The sequence below is a fragment of the Neopelma chrysocephalum genome, unplaced genomic scaffold, assembly GCF_003984885.1.
Source record: "Neopelma chrysocephalum unplaced genomic scaffold, ASM398488v2 Primary Assembly neopelma1_75, whole genome shotgun sequence".
Taxonomy (NCBI): domain Eukaryota; kingdom Metazoa; phylum Chordata; class Aves; order Passeriformes; family Pipridae; genus Neopelma; species Neopelma chrysocephalum.
The window spans coordinates 11,732,479-11,748,872 of NW_020897736.1; the positions used below are offsets into that span (position 1 = coordinate 11,732,479).

Consider the following 16,394-nt stretch of genomic DNA (forward strand, 5'->3'; position numbering starts at 1 on the left):
CCTTTGAGATCATCAAGTCCAACCCTTAACCCAGCACTGCCAAGTCAACCACTCAACCATATTCCTGAGTCTTTAAGGGTCCTTTAGGAAGATGCAGCTCCCATCTCCAAGAAGTGTCCTTTTAACAAGGATTGGACTGGGATACAGACAATGGCATCTTTGGAACAGGAGAGGATCTTACAGGTGTAGCTTTGTGCAGCTGTCTGCAAAAAACATCATTACCATGCCAGGGGGGAGTTAAACAGCACAAAGATTCTGCCTAGTGCCTACAACAAAGACACCCAAAACACTTGACACTGGAGTAATTCCGTTTATTTCACACAGGGAAGTGTGGAGCCAGGTTACGGAGAGACCTTCCCAACGGATGGGACAGTTTTGCTCCAATATAAATGTCCACATGCTCAGCACTGTTCATTATCAGGTGGTGCCTGTGGAACTGCTCCCAACAAACACACAGCGAGGTGCTGCACACATGGAAAACCACCTTTCCCAAAAGCACCTCCAAAATGTCCCTCTCCCCAAGCACAAGCTCCAGCTCAGGCACGCACAGGGATATCCCAAACAGAGCCTGGCCTGCTTTTCCCAGACAGGAATTTTCTACTGTTGTGTCACTGAGCACAGACCTTGCAAGGCATCATTCAGGTATTAACATCCCTGTGCTTTATTTTGCAACCTGACCAGGACAAGACCCATCATTTCCTGATTTGTCAGCACACTGGGAACTGTGAGATGTCAGAATTTTACTGCCACGTGACCTTTTACACTGACCACAGCTACTGAAGTTGGCTTAGATTTAACCAAATCCCAGTCTCAGTCCAGTATTAGACAGATGCACAATGTATTTACTTACAGTTTCACTCCTCTCTCTTAATTTTCATGCTGTTTGGTTTGCTTTGTATTTTTGTTTCAAGTTCAGAAACCTTATTAAAGTTGTCATGGAAAAAATAAATTTATTATACAACATACCCAATTTGTTGAAAATTGAATGATCCTCTTTCCTATTTTTTTTTTTGGCTTTCATTTACAACTGGTTCCATTCAGTTTGACTGTTTTTATCTTTTCTATTTATAACCAGCACCAAGAAGAAAATTACCATGGATACAGTACATATGCAAATTAGCTAATGGAAAAATATATACATTTCACTCTGTAATGAGAAAACTTAAATGATATTATTGCCATGGAGAATATATCCCTGTATTATAATAAAATATCAAGCAATAATCGACTGCTAAGATTCTTTTCCACCAACAAAAAATAGCACCATACATGAGATAGTGAGAATCTACACTCAATAACACAATTGTGCAACTAGAAATGTACAGTACTTTAGTAACAGTACAGAGTATTGTTTACAATATGGAAATACCACCACTGTAATCAAAAGAGCATCAGTCTCTTACCAACAACTAAAAAAAAAGTATTGTCATAGATACACTGAAACAAACAGCTTTTCTTTTCACCAGAATGTGGTAACTGAGGGCAGAGCAGAGCTGTGAATTCATAGCAAAGCTCCTATAAAATGATACAAAACAGAAGTGCAGGAGTATTGAACAGAGTTAAATTTGTTATTGTTACTTTTCTGGCTATTATAACATGGGAAGGTTGTCACCATATGAAGTAAGAGAATGGAATAAAATGGAGCTGTGTTGTGCCACCAGTTTTTAATTAATGTTGGGGGTTGATTATAAAACATAAAAGGTTGATGCATGCTAATCTGTGAGAGCAAGGGAGGTGTTTTTTTCAGTGCTCAGACAGTCGAAAAAATTCCTTGTAAATTCATGTTTCCTTAGGTAAGACCCAGAACTCAGACCCAAATGTCCTTTGAGTCCAGAACCCAGGAGATGGGGACAGGCCACAGGTCTAACCAGCTTTGTATCCTGCTCTGGACAGTGGTCAAAATAAACTATTACTGAAAACCAGAAGAACTAAAATCCTTCCTTCTCCTATGCACCTCTCCAGGAGCCCACCTTTGCCCAGAGAGGGTGACAGAGCAGCACCGGAAGGAAAATGTTCCCTGCTGTTGAAAAGCACCTTTGATAAATGCACACGTTATTCTGCCAAGACAGCAGAGAAACCCAATGGCAAATCCTTCACCAGCCCAACCTGAGTGTTCCTAATGCCACAAATGTTCAGCACAGGGGTGGCATTTTATTGGGCTGGGCCACTTCATGGGCAAATGTTGCCCATTAAGAGAAAAACAGCAAACTCCAAACTGAGTGAGGGATGTAAAGGGACCCAGAGGTGGCTGTGGTGGCAGGGAGGCAGCAGGGACAGTCCCAGAGTCACTGCAGACAAAGGGGAAAATACTGCTGTGAATTACCAGTATAAACCAGGTCCTCTGGGGTCTGATCTCTTGGAACTTTCTCCTTAGCAGTTCTTCTACCTGCTAATTTGCCCCACTGAACATCACCCTGGTATTGTCTAAATCTTCCCTGTCCCCCCTGCCAGCAGCATTTTCCACTGATTACTCACTAAGTAGTTACACAACCTCTGTGTTTGGGTGACAGGGTAGGAATAACAGAAAAAGGAGGTCTGATCCTGATTATAAGTTGCCAAAAAAACACCCAGTATAACAAAAACCAAGCTGGAATCATTTCCCTGATAGAGAAAATCATCTGAGGCATTGGAAAGCAGATTTGTTTGAGACAGGCACTTGAGAAAAAAAGGGTGTGCAAAGGTGCCTTTGTGCATCAGGCCAGCCCTGCTGTGCACACACACTCAATTTGCACTACTAAGCAGAAATGCAAATGTGAAGCCCACACAGTGTTAGTCTGTGATAAACATTATCCCCCTCCTGTGCTTGAAAAACTTAGCCCTTAATAAAATGCTAATAATGCGTTATTGCAGTGAGGTCCTGGATATGGAAAGGACTGTCATAAGGAGGAAAAAGTTGCTTTAAAGATACGTTTGGTACTAAGAGTCTTTATCCCTCCCTGCACTGATAAAAAGAGACAACAGCAACAAAGACAACCTGGGGCCAGGTGGGAGCTGCAATCCAGGGGCTGGGGGAGTAGCTGGGCTTGGTTCTGTGCTCAGATCCCAGGAGTAAAACAGTCCCAGGCAGTTCCAGAGCGAGTCCAAAGCTGCAATTATCCAAAGGGCTCTGGTTCCTGTCAGGAGGAGGGGGCTGAAACTTGACCACGGCCCCACTGGCCTTGGACCCTGGCACGGGAAATGATACTTATTGGAGAGCAAGATGTGACAGGGAGACACTGATCTGTGTGACAATGGAGGGGACAGACCCTGCCCTGGGCAGAGCTCCTGTTTCAAGCCTCACATCACAGAGAGGAGTTTGGTTTAAAGTGCAGAGACATGGAGGAGGGTATCCTGTGTGCAGCACTTGCTGAGTGCTCTGATAGCACCAATCTGATAGCACCAAACCTGACAGCACCACAACAGTGGGACAGGGAGCATTCCAACAACTGAGGGAATTCCCAGCCCTTACTGAAAGCAATGGAAGTCTGAGCTTCAGGGCTTCCACGAGCTCCAGGTTACACTTCGAATGTCTTGTATCCCTGACTACTTTTGACTCAAAAGGCTACATAACCTCAGCTGTGCTCAAGAGCCCAGAGACAGGAGACACCTGCTGTGCTCCCCACTACATCCTTCTCGCAAAGGTTGTTCCAAATCCAGTTTCTGTTCCAATTTTATCCAGTTTCACAGTCCTCATAAAAAGCAACAAGTCTCATTATCTGATTGACTTCTAAAAACTGGAGAGAGATTAGGCCAAGCAATCCCTCACTGAGCCCTACTGGATGGAATGATTTCTGGCTTCTCCCATCTCACGTAAATGGTTCTTGTTTAAAAAAAACAACTATCTACGGCTGTTAAAAAGCTTTCATTTCATTAAGCCCAGAGAAAAATTAGATTTCATAAAAGAAACTCTATTATTCTGGGGGAAAGAGAGAGAGGATTGTTTTTTAAAATTAGAAAGAAAAGCAGTCCCTATTAGTGGCTCTAAAAATATGACTTGGAACGTTGGATATAATTATGCTGAGTTTTCTGTAGGATTTTCAGAGATGTCCATTCTCTGCTATCAGTTTTAAAAAGCTTTTACAGGAAATCCTCTCTTTAAATTAAGCCTTTCATTTATGCATGTCCCTCCAAGCCCACCCTACAGTGGGATAACTGCTGGGAGTTGAAAACATCAGATGAAAGCCAAGATTAAAAGATTAAGTAATGTCTCTACCTTTGCTGAATTACTTTGCCAGAGGCCTTCCTCCATGGAGGTACCATAACCTTATCCAATGTGATCACTTTGCAACTCTTGTCCTTTCCTTTTTATGGTAGCAAGCCATCCAGTGGCTGGTGATTTAATATATTAAAGTAAAAAGCATTAATGAAAAATGTAAGGATGTCAAAACACTCTAAAACGATTGGCTCCTTGAGATGACCCTTTCTGGTTGTTGTTTTTCAGGTGGATGAGTGGACGACTTTGGTATCCAGTCTGTAGAGTTGGTTTCAAGTCTCACTGGGTTTGCTTTGGGATCCACCATGTTGTAGCAACTCGTGAAGTTCCAGTACTCAGACCTACTAGTCCGTGATTTACACACCAACAGCTGGAATACTCTAGGAAGTGGCACAGGTTCATTAACTCTTCTGCTGCATCTTGTTTGCATAAAAGTCTCTGCAGGTCTGGCAGCAGCGCTGGTACCACCGCATGTCCTGGCACAGGTTCTTCTCCCGGATCACCCTGCAGTACACTGTCCACTGGTCCCCCGTGCACTTGTAGGTGAGAGCAGCTTTGGGGGAGAAAACAGAGCACAAACTACCAGATTAGCCAGGGAACAGCAGGGCAGGTGTGATCAAAACTCCTGTACTGAGGGAAGAGGGGGCCAACCTCGCTGTCAGCGCTGCAGAGCAGAGGATGTTCTTGCTACTGAAGCATCTTGGAAGTGCTTCCTTCCTTCCTTGGACATGCAAACCTCCTCTTGTTGCACCTACTTTGTCTCAGTGACAAACAGGCCTGGATGAACAACATGACTAAAGCATCAGCCCAGATATAAGCCCACGAACTCCTCACAGTCAATGGGAAGCCGTGTGATGCAGCTGAATAAATTACATATTTTGCAAGAACATCTGAGACAGACCTGATGAATCTGAGACTTTATATAATAGAAACTGAGCCACAAACAAGGCTAGGACTAATATTTCAGAGGTCCAAAGTCCCTCAAAAGTTGTGAAATAAGACAGGAAGCATGTGGAGGCAGTGACATGGCTCAGGTGCCTCAGAGACAGGGTAAACCCCTCGGAATGTGTCTTCACTGAGACACAGATGTAAAGGACAGGTGAGGTGACCCCCCACACTTAAATCCTTCTGCAAATGTTACCCAGGATGAAAACCATTCTGGAGTGGGGACAAGGTAGCATGGGTTTTGTAGACTACTGGAATTTTTTTCTGTGTAATACTTTTTTTTTGGTGATGTTTCCATTGCAGAAAACAGAAAATTCTGTTTAAAGATAATCCAATTAGAATTGTTTATAAGCAAGAAGAGCAAAACACTCAATGGTATATCTTTCTGTTAATATCAAATATCATTGTTTCTGGCCCCAGTGATTCCAAGCCTGGTTTAGAAACAAAAGTCTCCCAAATTACTTGCAGACTACTTTCAGCAGGGACTTGAGCCTCCTCAGTCTTCTAAACACGTGGGCGTTTTATTGCTTTGTCCTAAAATGTGAATTAGGATGGATTTCTTGTCTCATCAGTGTATCAAGGGCTTACTTCTCAAATGAAATGTTTTCCTTCCACTATGTTCTTAGTGCTAAAATATCTGGGAAGTACTCTCACATGTTCTTTACCAAAAGGGGTTAGAAGCCCCTCAGCGTGACTGAATTTGCAAGAATGATAGTTCCCATTTTTTTTTAAAACATCTGGTAAACTTTTGGGAAACAAATTTCAGTTCAGAAGCTTCAAGTCCACTTCTAGTTTGAGTGTTATTTAACACTGGACAGCGCTATTAGAAAATGGTTCTCTATTATTTAGCAGCTCTGTGTTTTCAGGTGTGTTAGAGGCTTCTCAGCCTACGAGACCAGCTCAGCTGTGAGGGAGGAGGTTGTTCTTTTCAGCATTGGTAAGTTCTTACAGCATTGTTTACAACCCACACTTTTGCACCAAAATGTGATGGGAGGCACTGATGTGGCTGTGTCAGTACAGCTGATTCATTAATTTAGCTTCATCTTACTGGTGATGATGTGTGAAATGTAAAGAAACCAACTTGGTTCTCGGAGCTGTGGCTGAACACACAGGGATGAAGTTTGGAAAGATATTATTTTTAGTGTATTTATATTTGTATCCCCTTATAAACTGAGCAAATGTGATGTGGAAAATACATAAATTTGTATTAACAGAGGCCTTAACAACTGACGTTTTTTAAATCCAGTGTTAAGGCGTTTCAGGAAACAGATAGCTTATCACCATATTTCCACCTCAGCCAGGGACACAGGGGATGCAGGAAGGGTGAGGAGAAGGACAGTGACAGAAAGTCACAGGAAGAGGCTTGATTTGCCTCCCTGGGCAAATCAATTCATCAAACCACATTCATGTGGCAGCAGATGAAAGGAAAAAAACCCAAACACTGGTGCTCTACTTTTCAAGGTCATGTAGTTCCCTTGGGGCACTGATGAATAAATGATCACACTTTACACTCACTGCAGCACAGGACGAGTGTGGAGGTGTTTGTGATGGGGAAAGGTACACCTGTCAGCTGCCTCACCTCCGTGATCAATCAATCAATCAATCACCCACCATTTGTGTGCTCCTGTTGCTCTCTCCAGCGCTCTCTACCAAGCGCTTGGGCAAAGTCTAAGGCAGGGATTTGGTAAGACACATCCACACTAGATCTTCAGTCTGGAGTCTGACTGGGGGTGCCCTCTCCTAATTTCTGGGCAACCTCTGAAGCCCCACTCTTATCACACAGGGCTTTGCCTGGCCCTTCCCAGGCGGCACCTTCCCCCCAGGACCCCGACTCACCGAGCCTGGGTGAGGTGATGGTGTTGACGTTGATCCTCTCGTTGCAGACCTCCTGGTGGCACTGCCTGTAGGCTGCTGGCTTGGACAGCACCGGGCACTCGCTGCCGTGGCGCCCCGTGACCTTGTGCATGCACTGCACCACCCGGGACTGCAGCCCCTTCCCGCAGGTGGAGGAGCACTGCGGGAGAGAGGACACTGAGACAGGCACCGGGCACAGAGGGTTCCAGATCTTGCACACCACAGAAGTCACTGCCAGAGCTGAGTGTGCAGCAGAGCAGCAGCTCACTGTGGTGCTGGGGACTCAACAACAGGGTCATGGTGTCAGCCAGGGACCTTCATAAGGCTGCTGGGTTTGTCCAGGAGGATTCTGCACCATCAGGGGGAGCTCTGAGCAGAGGGACTCTGCTGGCACAGGGAAGGAAGTTGTTGTCTTTCTGTCTGGACTTACTCTGAGTCCGTCTACTCTGACTGTCCCTGTGGATGCCCATGATTCAAGCAGGCAGAAATGCAATTCCCTGCACTGGCCATGAAGAGGCAAAGCTGGAAAATGTACACTGCCTAATTATGGACCAGCAGCTTCCGTCTCCCTCTCCATGAGGGACAGTGGTACTGGTTGTCTTGGTTTAAAATTTCTCTCCAAGACTTGGATGGTGTAACAAGGCTTCCTCCACAGACACGATGACCACGGCCAGGTACTGCTATAAGATAAATCCCAGGATTACAGCAGAGGCTGGCAGCTCCTGCATGCCCAGACCTCTGAGAAGCTCTGCTCCACATAGAGAGAGAGAACACATCAGGTATTCCAGCATTCCCTCTCATCTGTCCCTGCTAACTGTCTGGCACTTGTCTGTCCCCCTGGGAGCAATTGCAAACTGCACTCACAAGTTCTGGCTGCCATTAGCCAGGAGGCCCAGGCTGTTTATATGCTCTCTTTGTTGTCCTACAATGGGAGTCCCTCCCTCTCTCTTCCTCTGGCCCAGTCACTTGTGATTTACAATGTCCTACTTGCACGCTGCTCAATTTTAATAAAGCAAACACAGGGAGCACAGGGAGGTGCACCAGCTGGAGTTAATAAAAGAACCTTGTATTTAACATAAAGAAACAATGGGTTGCAGGACTTGGGTAAGATTCCTGTTTCTGCTAAAGCCACACACAAACAAATGATGGGGGAGAGGAGGAGGTGAGGGAACACTCGGGAGGTATCATGAGGATGATGTAAAAAAGATCATTTTTTTCCTGTCCTCTGCTATTTCTGACCAAAGTCAGGACATTGGAGCTTTCTCCTGGAAAAACACCATCACCTCAGAGTGGTAACTGTCAAAAGGAGAATGCCAAACATTGAGGAGGCTCAGAAGACGAGCAGCACTGAGGCTGGACTGAAGTCCAAGTACAAAGGATGTGTGTGCAGTATGGATGGTGTAAGACTGGCATCCAAGGGTAAAACACATGGATGTGTGTAGGCCTCTTCTCCCATCCATGAGGTGAGCACAGCAAAGATGTGGTCATTTTGTTCTGGAAGTATCACAAGAAACTCCTGCTGCTTCTCAAAGACCATCTGATACAGCAGTAAACCTTTGCTCTTCATCTGATTTTCTCCTTTAGTCACTCACATTAATGACAGTTTATTAAACACATTTCTTATATTTGGTGAACTCATCAAGTTTGTATTTGCCCTTCTTATTTTCCCCCATGCTCCACTGCTCTTTACTCCTATTTTTTTTCTCCCAGTGCCTTTCTCTAGGACTGAATTTCTCCATTTGGAACAATCTCTGGCTCAGACCCCTCGTGGACTTTGCCATTGAGTCATCCTGGGGTGCAGCTTTACCTCCATGTTTCCAGCAATGCAGCCCCCTCCAGGACCTGGAACTTTTGTATTCTGAAGGCAGCTGTTGTGCTATATTAAAATTCTACACGTATTTCGGAACTTATTTAAAAAAAAAAATTGTGGGGGTTTTCTGTTTACAATCTTCTTATTTCAATTTAGGGTCAACTAGTTCATGACAGATACTATCGCACTTAGATTTTCAGATGTTGGATTTACATAAAAGTTTAGTCACTGTCTATTAATACCTCAACAACAGTTATGGATTTAGGATTATGCTGAATGAACCCTTCCTTTCCATTCCCTACAGTGAGCTGTTCCAAAAAGCAATTGTTAAAGTCCCTTATTGAAACCCCCTTCATAACTTGAGCTTCTGCAGTGAGATCTGGGCAGTTCCTTAGTTTTGGGTGTCCCTCTGCTCTTCCCCAGCACCATGTGCCCTCGGTGACTTCCACCAGTCTGGAATGCAGCCACTGGATTTAAAGTGAATAGTTTTTATCTTGAGAAATGCAACTGTTAGGCCCTTCCACATCACTGGTCAAATGCAACCTCTAATCCTCAGGATTTCAATGGCACTTTTAGTCTTCTCAGTGCTTTACTAACCTTAATCCTCCCCAAACTCTTTGCAAGGGGAGCGAGTTGTACATCCATTTTACAAACAGAAAAGCTGTTACCACACAGGCATAAAACATCCCAGGCCATGGGGTTCCTTCACATGATTGGAACACAGTGAGTCTGAAACCTCTCTCCCTGCCTTGTAAGCACTCCCTGTGCTTACAAATGCTCCTAACAGAGAGGGATGGTGGGGGGGAAAGAAGGGAAAAAAAGAAAGAAAACGGCATTTTTCTCATCAGGTGAATCAGGTTTTCAGATACCAACGTACAAACACTCACCTACCTTTGTCTGTGTTCCTGTCTCTGCATTTGTTAACCAGCAAGGAGGGCAAGCAATGAAACCTTTTTCCACAGACACTGCCAACTCCAGTCCTCAGACAAATAACAGCAGAGTTTTTGCCTGGAGCAGTTTTATTCCTTCTCCTGGGAGACTGGGATCATCACCTATGCTATGCAATTAGTTTTTCACAGCCAGGAAGACAGATTTTAACATCTTTCTTGAACTCTTTAGGGTTTGGCAGCTAAAGGAAGGTTGGACATCTGGCTTATTTTAAGACGAAATTTTCAACTCTGTACTTGGATAGTCTCTTTCCTAGGAATTTCAATAGGAAATAGGAATAGATACAAAATACATACAAAGGGGGAATTCTTACTCATGCTGCACTAGGAAAAGAGGACATCATTAAAAGAGGCATAAAAATCAAACTCCAACTGAACAGCAAATTCCCATAAATACCTTCCCTCTTCCTCTGGACAGCTAAATGCATTGCTACAGGCTCTCTGTTCCCTCATGTTTATGGAGCAAGCAAGCAAACCCACAGAACAATTTTCAGTGCTGGATTCACTAGGGAAAACCCACCAGCAAGCTGCCTCCTCTGGGAAGCTGGGACTTGGACAAGGGGTTGAACAGAGATGCTGGTGACAAAAAAAAAGTAGATTTTCCCTTCCTCCAGGCACTGCCAGTGATATCCCTGTCAGGAAAATGCACATGCAGAATTCATGGAGTTTGACCATAATGCCCTAAACTGACAATACAGCCATTGTAAAGTGGAAATCCACCCCCATGCAAAGATCAAAGGATTGCTCAGCACTGTAAAATAGAGAGGGTTAATGAACAGTTACAAAAAATGGACCTAATGAGAGCCCCTGTAACTCCCAGTTCAAACTCGGCCTGAGAAGGCAAAAGGAAGACAAAAATGCCTCAATTCACATTCTTTGGCAGTAACATGCAAGCCAGTGGGGATATCCAGAAGGAAATAAACTCACAAATTGTCAAGGCAGCAGCTGCATTCATCAGCTTAAAGAAGATTTACTCACTGAAAAACTCCAACCTAAAGAGCAAGCTCTGATTTTTCGGCTGGAATGCTATTTCCACCTTAGGATACTGATCTGAAAGCTTGCAACCTACCAAAGGTGCTGACAGATGTCTAATTGCTTTGAAAGCAAATGCCTCAGGAGAATATTAGGTATTAAAATAGAATGAATTTACAGTAAGTGCTGAGATCTGTCAGGGCCTTCGTCAACTCCTGATCTACAAAAGACAGACAGAGAGGGGAATAAGAATGTATGAAGCCAGGGCAGAGCTCAGGAACACATGAGAGAGACCAGCCCAAAGAATCCCTGTGCTGAGGCTCAGAGGGGACAGAAGAGGTACAGAATTCCCACCAGAAAGGACATCCAGGCTGTGATCCCTTCAGGACAGGCCGTGATCCCCTCAGGACCGAGTGGGATCAGGAATCACTGCTCATGCCTTAGCTGAGGGCTGCTGGTGAGGCAGGGATACACTCAGACCACACATCACCTTTAAAATGTCACTTTTCTCACCTCTAAGGGACAGATGTTACCCTTTTTTTGTAAGAGACTTGCTTTTTCCAGCAGAAGGGCACAGCACCCCTTCAGCCAACCCTGAGCACACTCCAGTGTTTCGAAGGCTGATTTCTTGGAGGGAGACACAGTTCAGGATGACACTCACAGCTAAGCTGTAGGCAAGATGTTTTTTTTCTTTAAATTCATCACTCTGCAGCCATCTGATGTTCAAAGATACTGGTTTGTCCCCAGTTTGCTGTAAATTGCTGAAGCCAAGGATAACACTGTGGCTAAAGCTCCAATATTGAGCGATCCAGTCACGCTTTACTGACTTCAGAGTTCAACTATTTCAAGGCGTTAGGACAGGGAAGAGTGTTTTTTCCCTCAGGGGTCTTATTTCTTGCCTCTATGAAAGCCAGAAAGAAAGCAAGACAAGTTCCTATCAATAACATTCTAACCCAGCATCTGAGATGAATGACAAAAGGTCCTGTAATTGCTCCATTCCCCAGACCTTAACAATACACATAAGTGTGTTTTGAAAGCCAGTGCTCCACACACCTTCACATCAGGCTTTTTATGAGTATCACTGATTTAAATTCCACAGTTCTAGCTGAAAAGGAGTGTGCAATATGCTTTCATAAACACCAGGTCAACTTTCACCACAGCATCATGCTAAAGAAAGAAATATCTGCCTTTTCACTGATAAGATCTAATTAGCCCGAAGGAAACTGTAAGCTGTTTTTCAAGCTTCCTTGTTCTTCTCTTTTTTTTTTCCCTTTTTTTTTTTCCTCTTTTTGAACCCCAGATCTGTAAAAGAACATATCTGGTCTTGCTTACAACAAGCTTTCACTTGGAAACTTCTGTGAAATGACTGATTTGTTTAATTTAGCCATGGAAAAAAAAAAAGCATACCCTTCTGACTCAGTATGGGAAGAAACAATAAATTGTGGCAGCAAATGCTCGTGGCTGATGTCACAGTATCTTAGCAGGAAAAGGGAGAAGCAATTTTTGCAAACTGCCTACAGCTGTGCTTTCAAACTGCTCGATCCTGAGACCTGACCAGCACATCCAGCTTGTCTCAGTGCACAGTTCAGCTTGACTCTGCCATTCTGAAAAGTTCCATTGTGTCCAGAGGGTTCAGAGATTAGGGGCTGAACACATGAATATTCTGGGTAGGGACAGTGCCCCCAAGTACTCCTGCAATGGAGCCCAGGTGGATGCTGATGAGGAATTGTCATTTCATCCAGTTTAGAACTCAGGCAGAACTTACTTCTCACAGGGTTTCAAAGTGGATTTCAAGAGCAGGATGAAGCAGAGCTGCGAAATGATGCAGTACTGCCCACAGGGCACCACAGACACCTATAGCACGTGTGCAATGTTTGGATCTGGGGCAGGTACAAAGTGGAAAAACTCCAGAGCTTATTCCACCTGAAAAACTGCAAGGAACTCATGTTGAAAAACACCCAGAGTAAAAGGCATAATGAAGTTCATTTTAGTCTACCCAGACAGTAATGGACAGCCATGAAACCCTGGGATCACAGAACTCAGGCCAGGCTGGATGCTTCAGGATTCCCCCTGTCCCACAGCAGTGTGTGCTGCTTGTGCTGAGCAAGGCTTTTAGGGGCTACCTGAGTTCTAGTCCCACCCTGAGTCCTGCCCCAGACGTGAGCCTGAAAGAGTATCTAGGGAGCCAAAGCTCCACTGAATGCATAATTAGTTATTATCAGTTATTCATCAGTTAATGATCAATGCTACCTCAATGCAATTTATTAAAAAAAGTAATTAAACCAAGGATTCCTTCAGGATTATTTAACTTCAGCAAGAGGCTGCTCATCTCTGCCACCTCAGTCCTGCCTGAGCATTCTCCAGACATGGAGCTACTCAGCTTTGACATGCTGCTAATTAACACTGCATTTCATCTCTCTGCACAGTCAATCAAGGGACCACCAGCAGACTGATACTAATTGCTCCATAAAGGTGTTCTGGAAGACTGTCACCTTAATGCCTCAGTAGTCATTACAAATCTCAGAAGGCTATTGGAAAGACTGCAAAATTACAGCAGTCCCTGCTAATAATATATATGGTGTGCTGTAAGGATTCAAGAGGAAAATCCTCTCCATATATGTATTACAAACTTTAAATGCTGAATTACTACTGCTCATATTTTTAAAAACATGATCCCAGACACTGTAACATCTCAGAGTAACTCAGAGAAAACAAATGCCAATACATTTGAACAGGCTTGTCTTTCACTCTTTCTTCTTTTTCTCATTAAAAGAAAAGAGTAAAATAGTCACGATGGAATTTCATTTCCAATCCACTGATCTTGGTGTGGAGGCTTTAACTCTCCATCAAAAAAATGCACTTAATGGACCAGGCTTTTAAATAAAAATATCAAAAAAAAAGGGAAGTTACTCTTCCAGTTAACAGGATCACTGGAGGCTGCACTGGAATATGAGACAGTAACACTGAGGCAGAACGTGCTCCACTTCAAACAAAACACTGATTGATCTGGTCTTTTTGTAGCACGTTCTCCTTTACTAAGGAACCTTCAAAATAATTTGTACTATGGATGTTCCCAGAAACTCCAGCAGAGATGAGCTGTGCAATTTGTTGTGCAATCGAGGAGCAGTCACTGGCTTCTGGAGCCAACAGTGCCCAGGGGAATGACACGGCCAGCACTGTAGCTGGCACCTCTTCCTTTTCCATGCCTGGGTTTCCAAGTAGAGCTGCACTGACTGGGGTTGGCTGTTAGACCAAGCCTAGGCCAAGCTCAACCTTGCTCTGGTGCCATTATGCAATGTTTACACCTCTGACCACAGCTGAAGACATCCCACAGATGTGGGGACACAGAATCAAAGAGCAAAAGGGGTGGGATTCACCTCACTGATGAATTGTGCAAATTAAAGTCCTTGGCTGATATAACCAACTTTGGGTCATTTGTTCCCATCTCCTGTGGTGAGGGGCGTTTTGAGATCAGCTGTTGGCAACACAGGCTGTGGTTTGCACATCAGTGACCACGTGCCAGAGGAACAAACCACAGGGAGCCACAATTCCGAGCAGTCCATGGGGCAGGACTTAGATTTAGGACACACTGATGCTCTGGCTCCTGGTCATGTCCAGGACCACAGAAGCAGAGGGTTTGAATCCTAAAGTTTGCTGGGTCCTCTCCTGCCACATCCAGCTCTACCACCTTCTGGAGAACAACTGATGTGCACCAGTGAGGCCAGGAGACAACCTCCCAGTGGTGCTGAATGCACATAAATCATGGAGTTGTTTGCTGGGGAAAAGTGGCAGGGAAGGGTCTGTCAGCTCTGCTGTGCCACTGCAGTTTGAAGCCACCATCCCTCCTGCACAGTTTTCTCTCGATTCAACAAGAAAAGTTATTTTCTCCAAGGTAGAAGATGAACTTAGTTATGACCTTTACTAAGAATTAACAAGTTGTCCGTGGTTTATCATAAACAGATGTTGGGTCAAGCCATGAATTTGTAATGAATGTTAGAACAAAGGGCAGTTTTGCTTCTATATTTATAACAGCTCTGAATCCACCTCACAAACCACAGCTGTCCTTGATTTACTCTTCTTATCATGTAATGGGAATTAATCATTAAAAGTGAGGCATATAGAGGATTTTGTTGATGTTCCCAATCATTTGGAGCTTGGAAAATATGCCTTCCTGGCACTGGAAGACTGTAGAGTATTTTTGGAAAAAAAACAAACCCCAACATGTTTTCTGGTGCACTGCAAGGCTGGGGGTTTATCTCTCAGAGAATAAGATTTACTGTAATCCTGCCAGAACAATTAATTTGCAATTACAAATCCTTGTTACCACCCACTGTGATGAATGACTGCTGATCTCCTGTATGAAACACCTCAAGGTCTGGCACAAAGCCAGTATTTTTCTTATAGGAAATGAGGGGTTTTTTCCCGTCTCCCTATTGTTAATATTCTCCTGGGATGAAAATCCATAGCCAGGATTTCATAGGCTCAGCAAAATACTGTAAAGGAATTGGCAACTACTGATGCTCAGGGAGGACAGGTGGCTATAGGTGGTTTTTCAAATGTGCTTTATCACTACTGACATTATTTGGCAACAAGAATATTGTTTAATGTAGCACTTTGCCAAGCTGATCCTCACTAGTGCTGTCCAGTTTCTGGAGTGTACAACCTTTCTGAATGCAGTGAAAGTTGTGCCAGGGGGTTATAAAAGACATAAAGTGGCAGAAAAAATATTTCTCCTCTGCTTTCTCTCCCAGTTGAAGCCCAGTTTGACGTGTCACATGTTTATTTTCACCTCAGAGCACGAATCTGGGATGGTTCCTACCCAAGGCCCAAAGATTTTGCACAGTCCATCAGGTCAGATCCTGCTCTGCGTGGCACGGGCACAAGCCTGCGCTAACTCAAGTGCCTGAATTAATCTGGATTTACACTAATGCAAGAGAGACTGATATCTGACCCACTGTGCTGAGTGAGATCCTTGGCTGGTGGCCAGTGGGTTGCAGAGAAGAATGAAAGACAGTTACCCTGGATTTACATTGGGTTATCTGAGATTAATACAGGCCTTAGTATTTACAGAGAACCCACTGTAACTGCAAAGAAAAAACATGGCAAAGCCAACATGCTACAAGGCTCCTATGTGTCTTTCCTCTTCTAAAAATCTTTTCATTGGGCCAGGTAATATAATAGGTTAATGAGCTAAATTGTTGCCTGGGGGACAGAAGTTGCATGTTTAAACTTCCACCCACAGAGCTGAAAATGCCCCTTGTGAAAGTCAGTGCTAACGATGGAGTTTGTAATTCCACCTTCCTTGATATAATACCAGTTTAAAGGAGAACAGTAAAAAAAATATAACTGGGGACCCTGAACCATTCTGTGCCCTTGGCTCCAAATACAGCACTGCAGTCACAGGGCAGAATTAGAGTATGTCAAGGTATGTAAAATACTGAGACAATTAAGTGAAACTGGAAATGAAGAAAAATCCATAAAAATCTCGTGGAGAATTGCTCTTGCTATATAATCTTGCCCTCAATTATACCCTAGAAAGAGTCCAAAGGCCAGCTGGAGGAAAGGCACTCAAAAAACACAGCCTTGGCCTGTACTTCTGCATGTGAGTGCCTTCATAGAATCAAAGGTTGGAAAAGACCTCCAAGATCAAGCCCAGTCTTTGGCAGAACACCAC

At 44.0% G+C, this 16,394-nt stretch overlaps 1 protein-coding gene across 1 annotated transcript in view; it reads right to left on the reverse strand.

Annotated features, from left to right (window-relative positions):
* Positions 1-316: 316 nt before the first annotated feature.
* ADAMTS17 (ADAM metallopeptidase with thrombospondin type 1 motif 17) overlaps positions 317-16,394 on the reverse strand; it is a 168,872-nt gene continuing 152,794 nt past the window's right edge. The window contains exons 22-23 of the mRNA XM_027688787.1: positions 6,974-7,151; positions 317-4,745 (exon numbers count right to left, since the gene is read on the reverse strand). Of these exons, the coding sequence (XP_027544588.1) occupies positions 4,594-4,745; positions 6,974-7,151 (330 nt within the window). The 3' untranslated portion in view covers positions 317-4,593. The remainder of the gene's footprint in view (positions 4,746-6,973; positions 7,152-16,394) is intronic.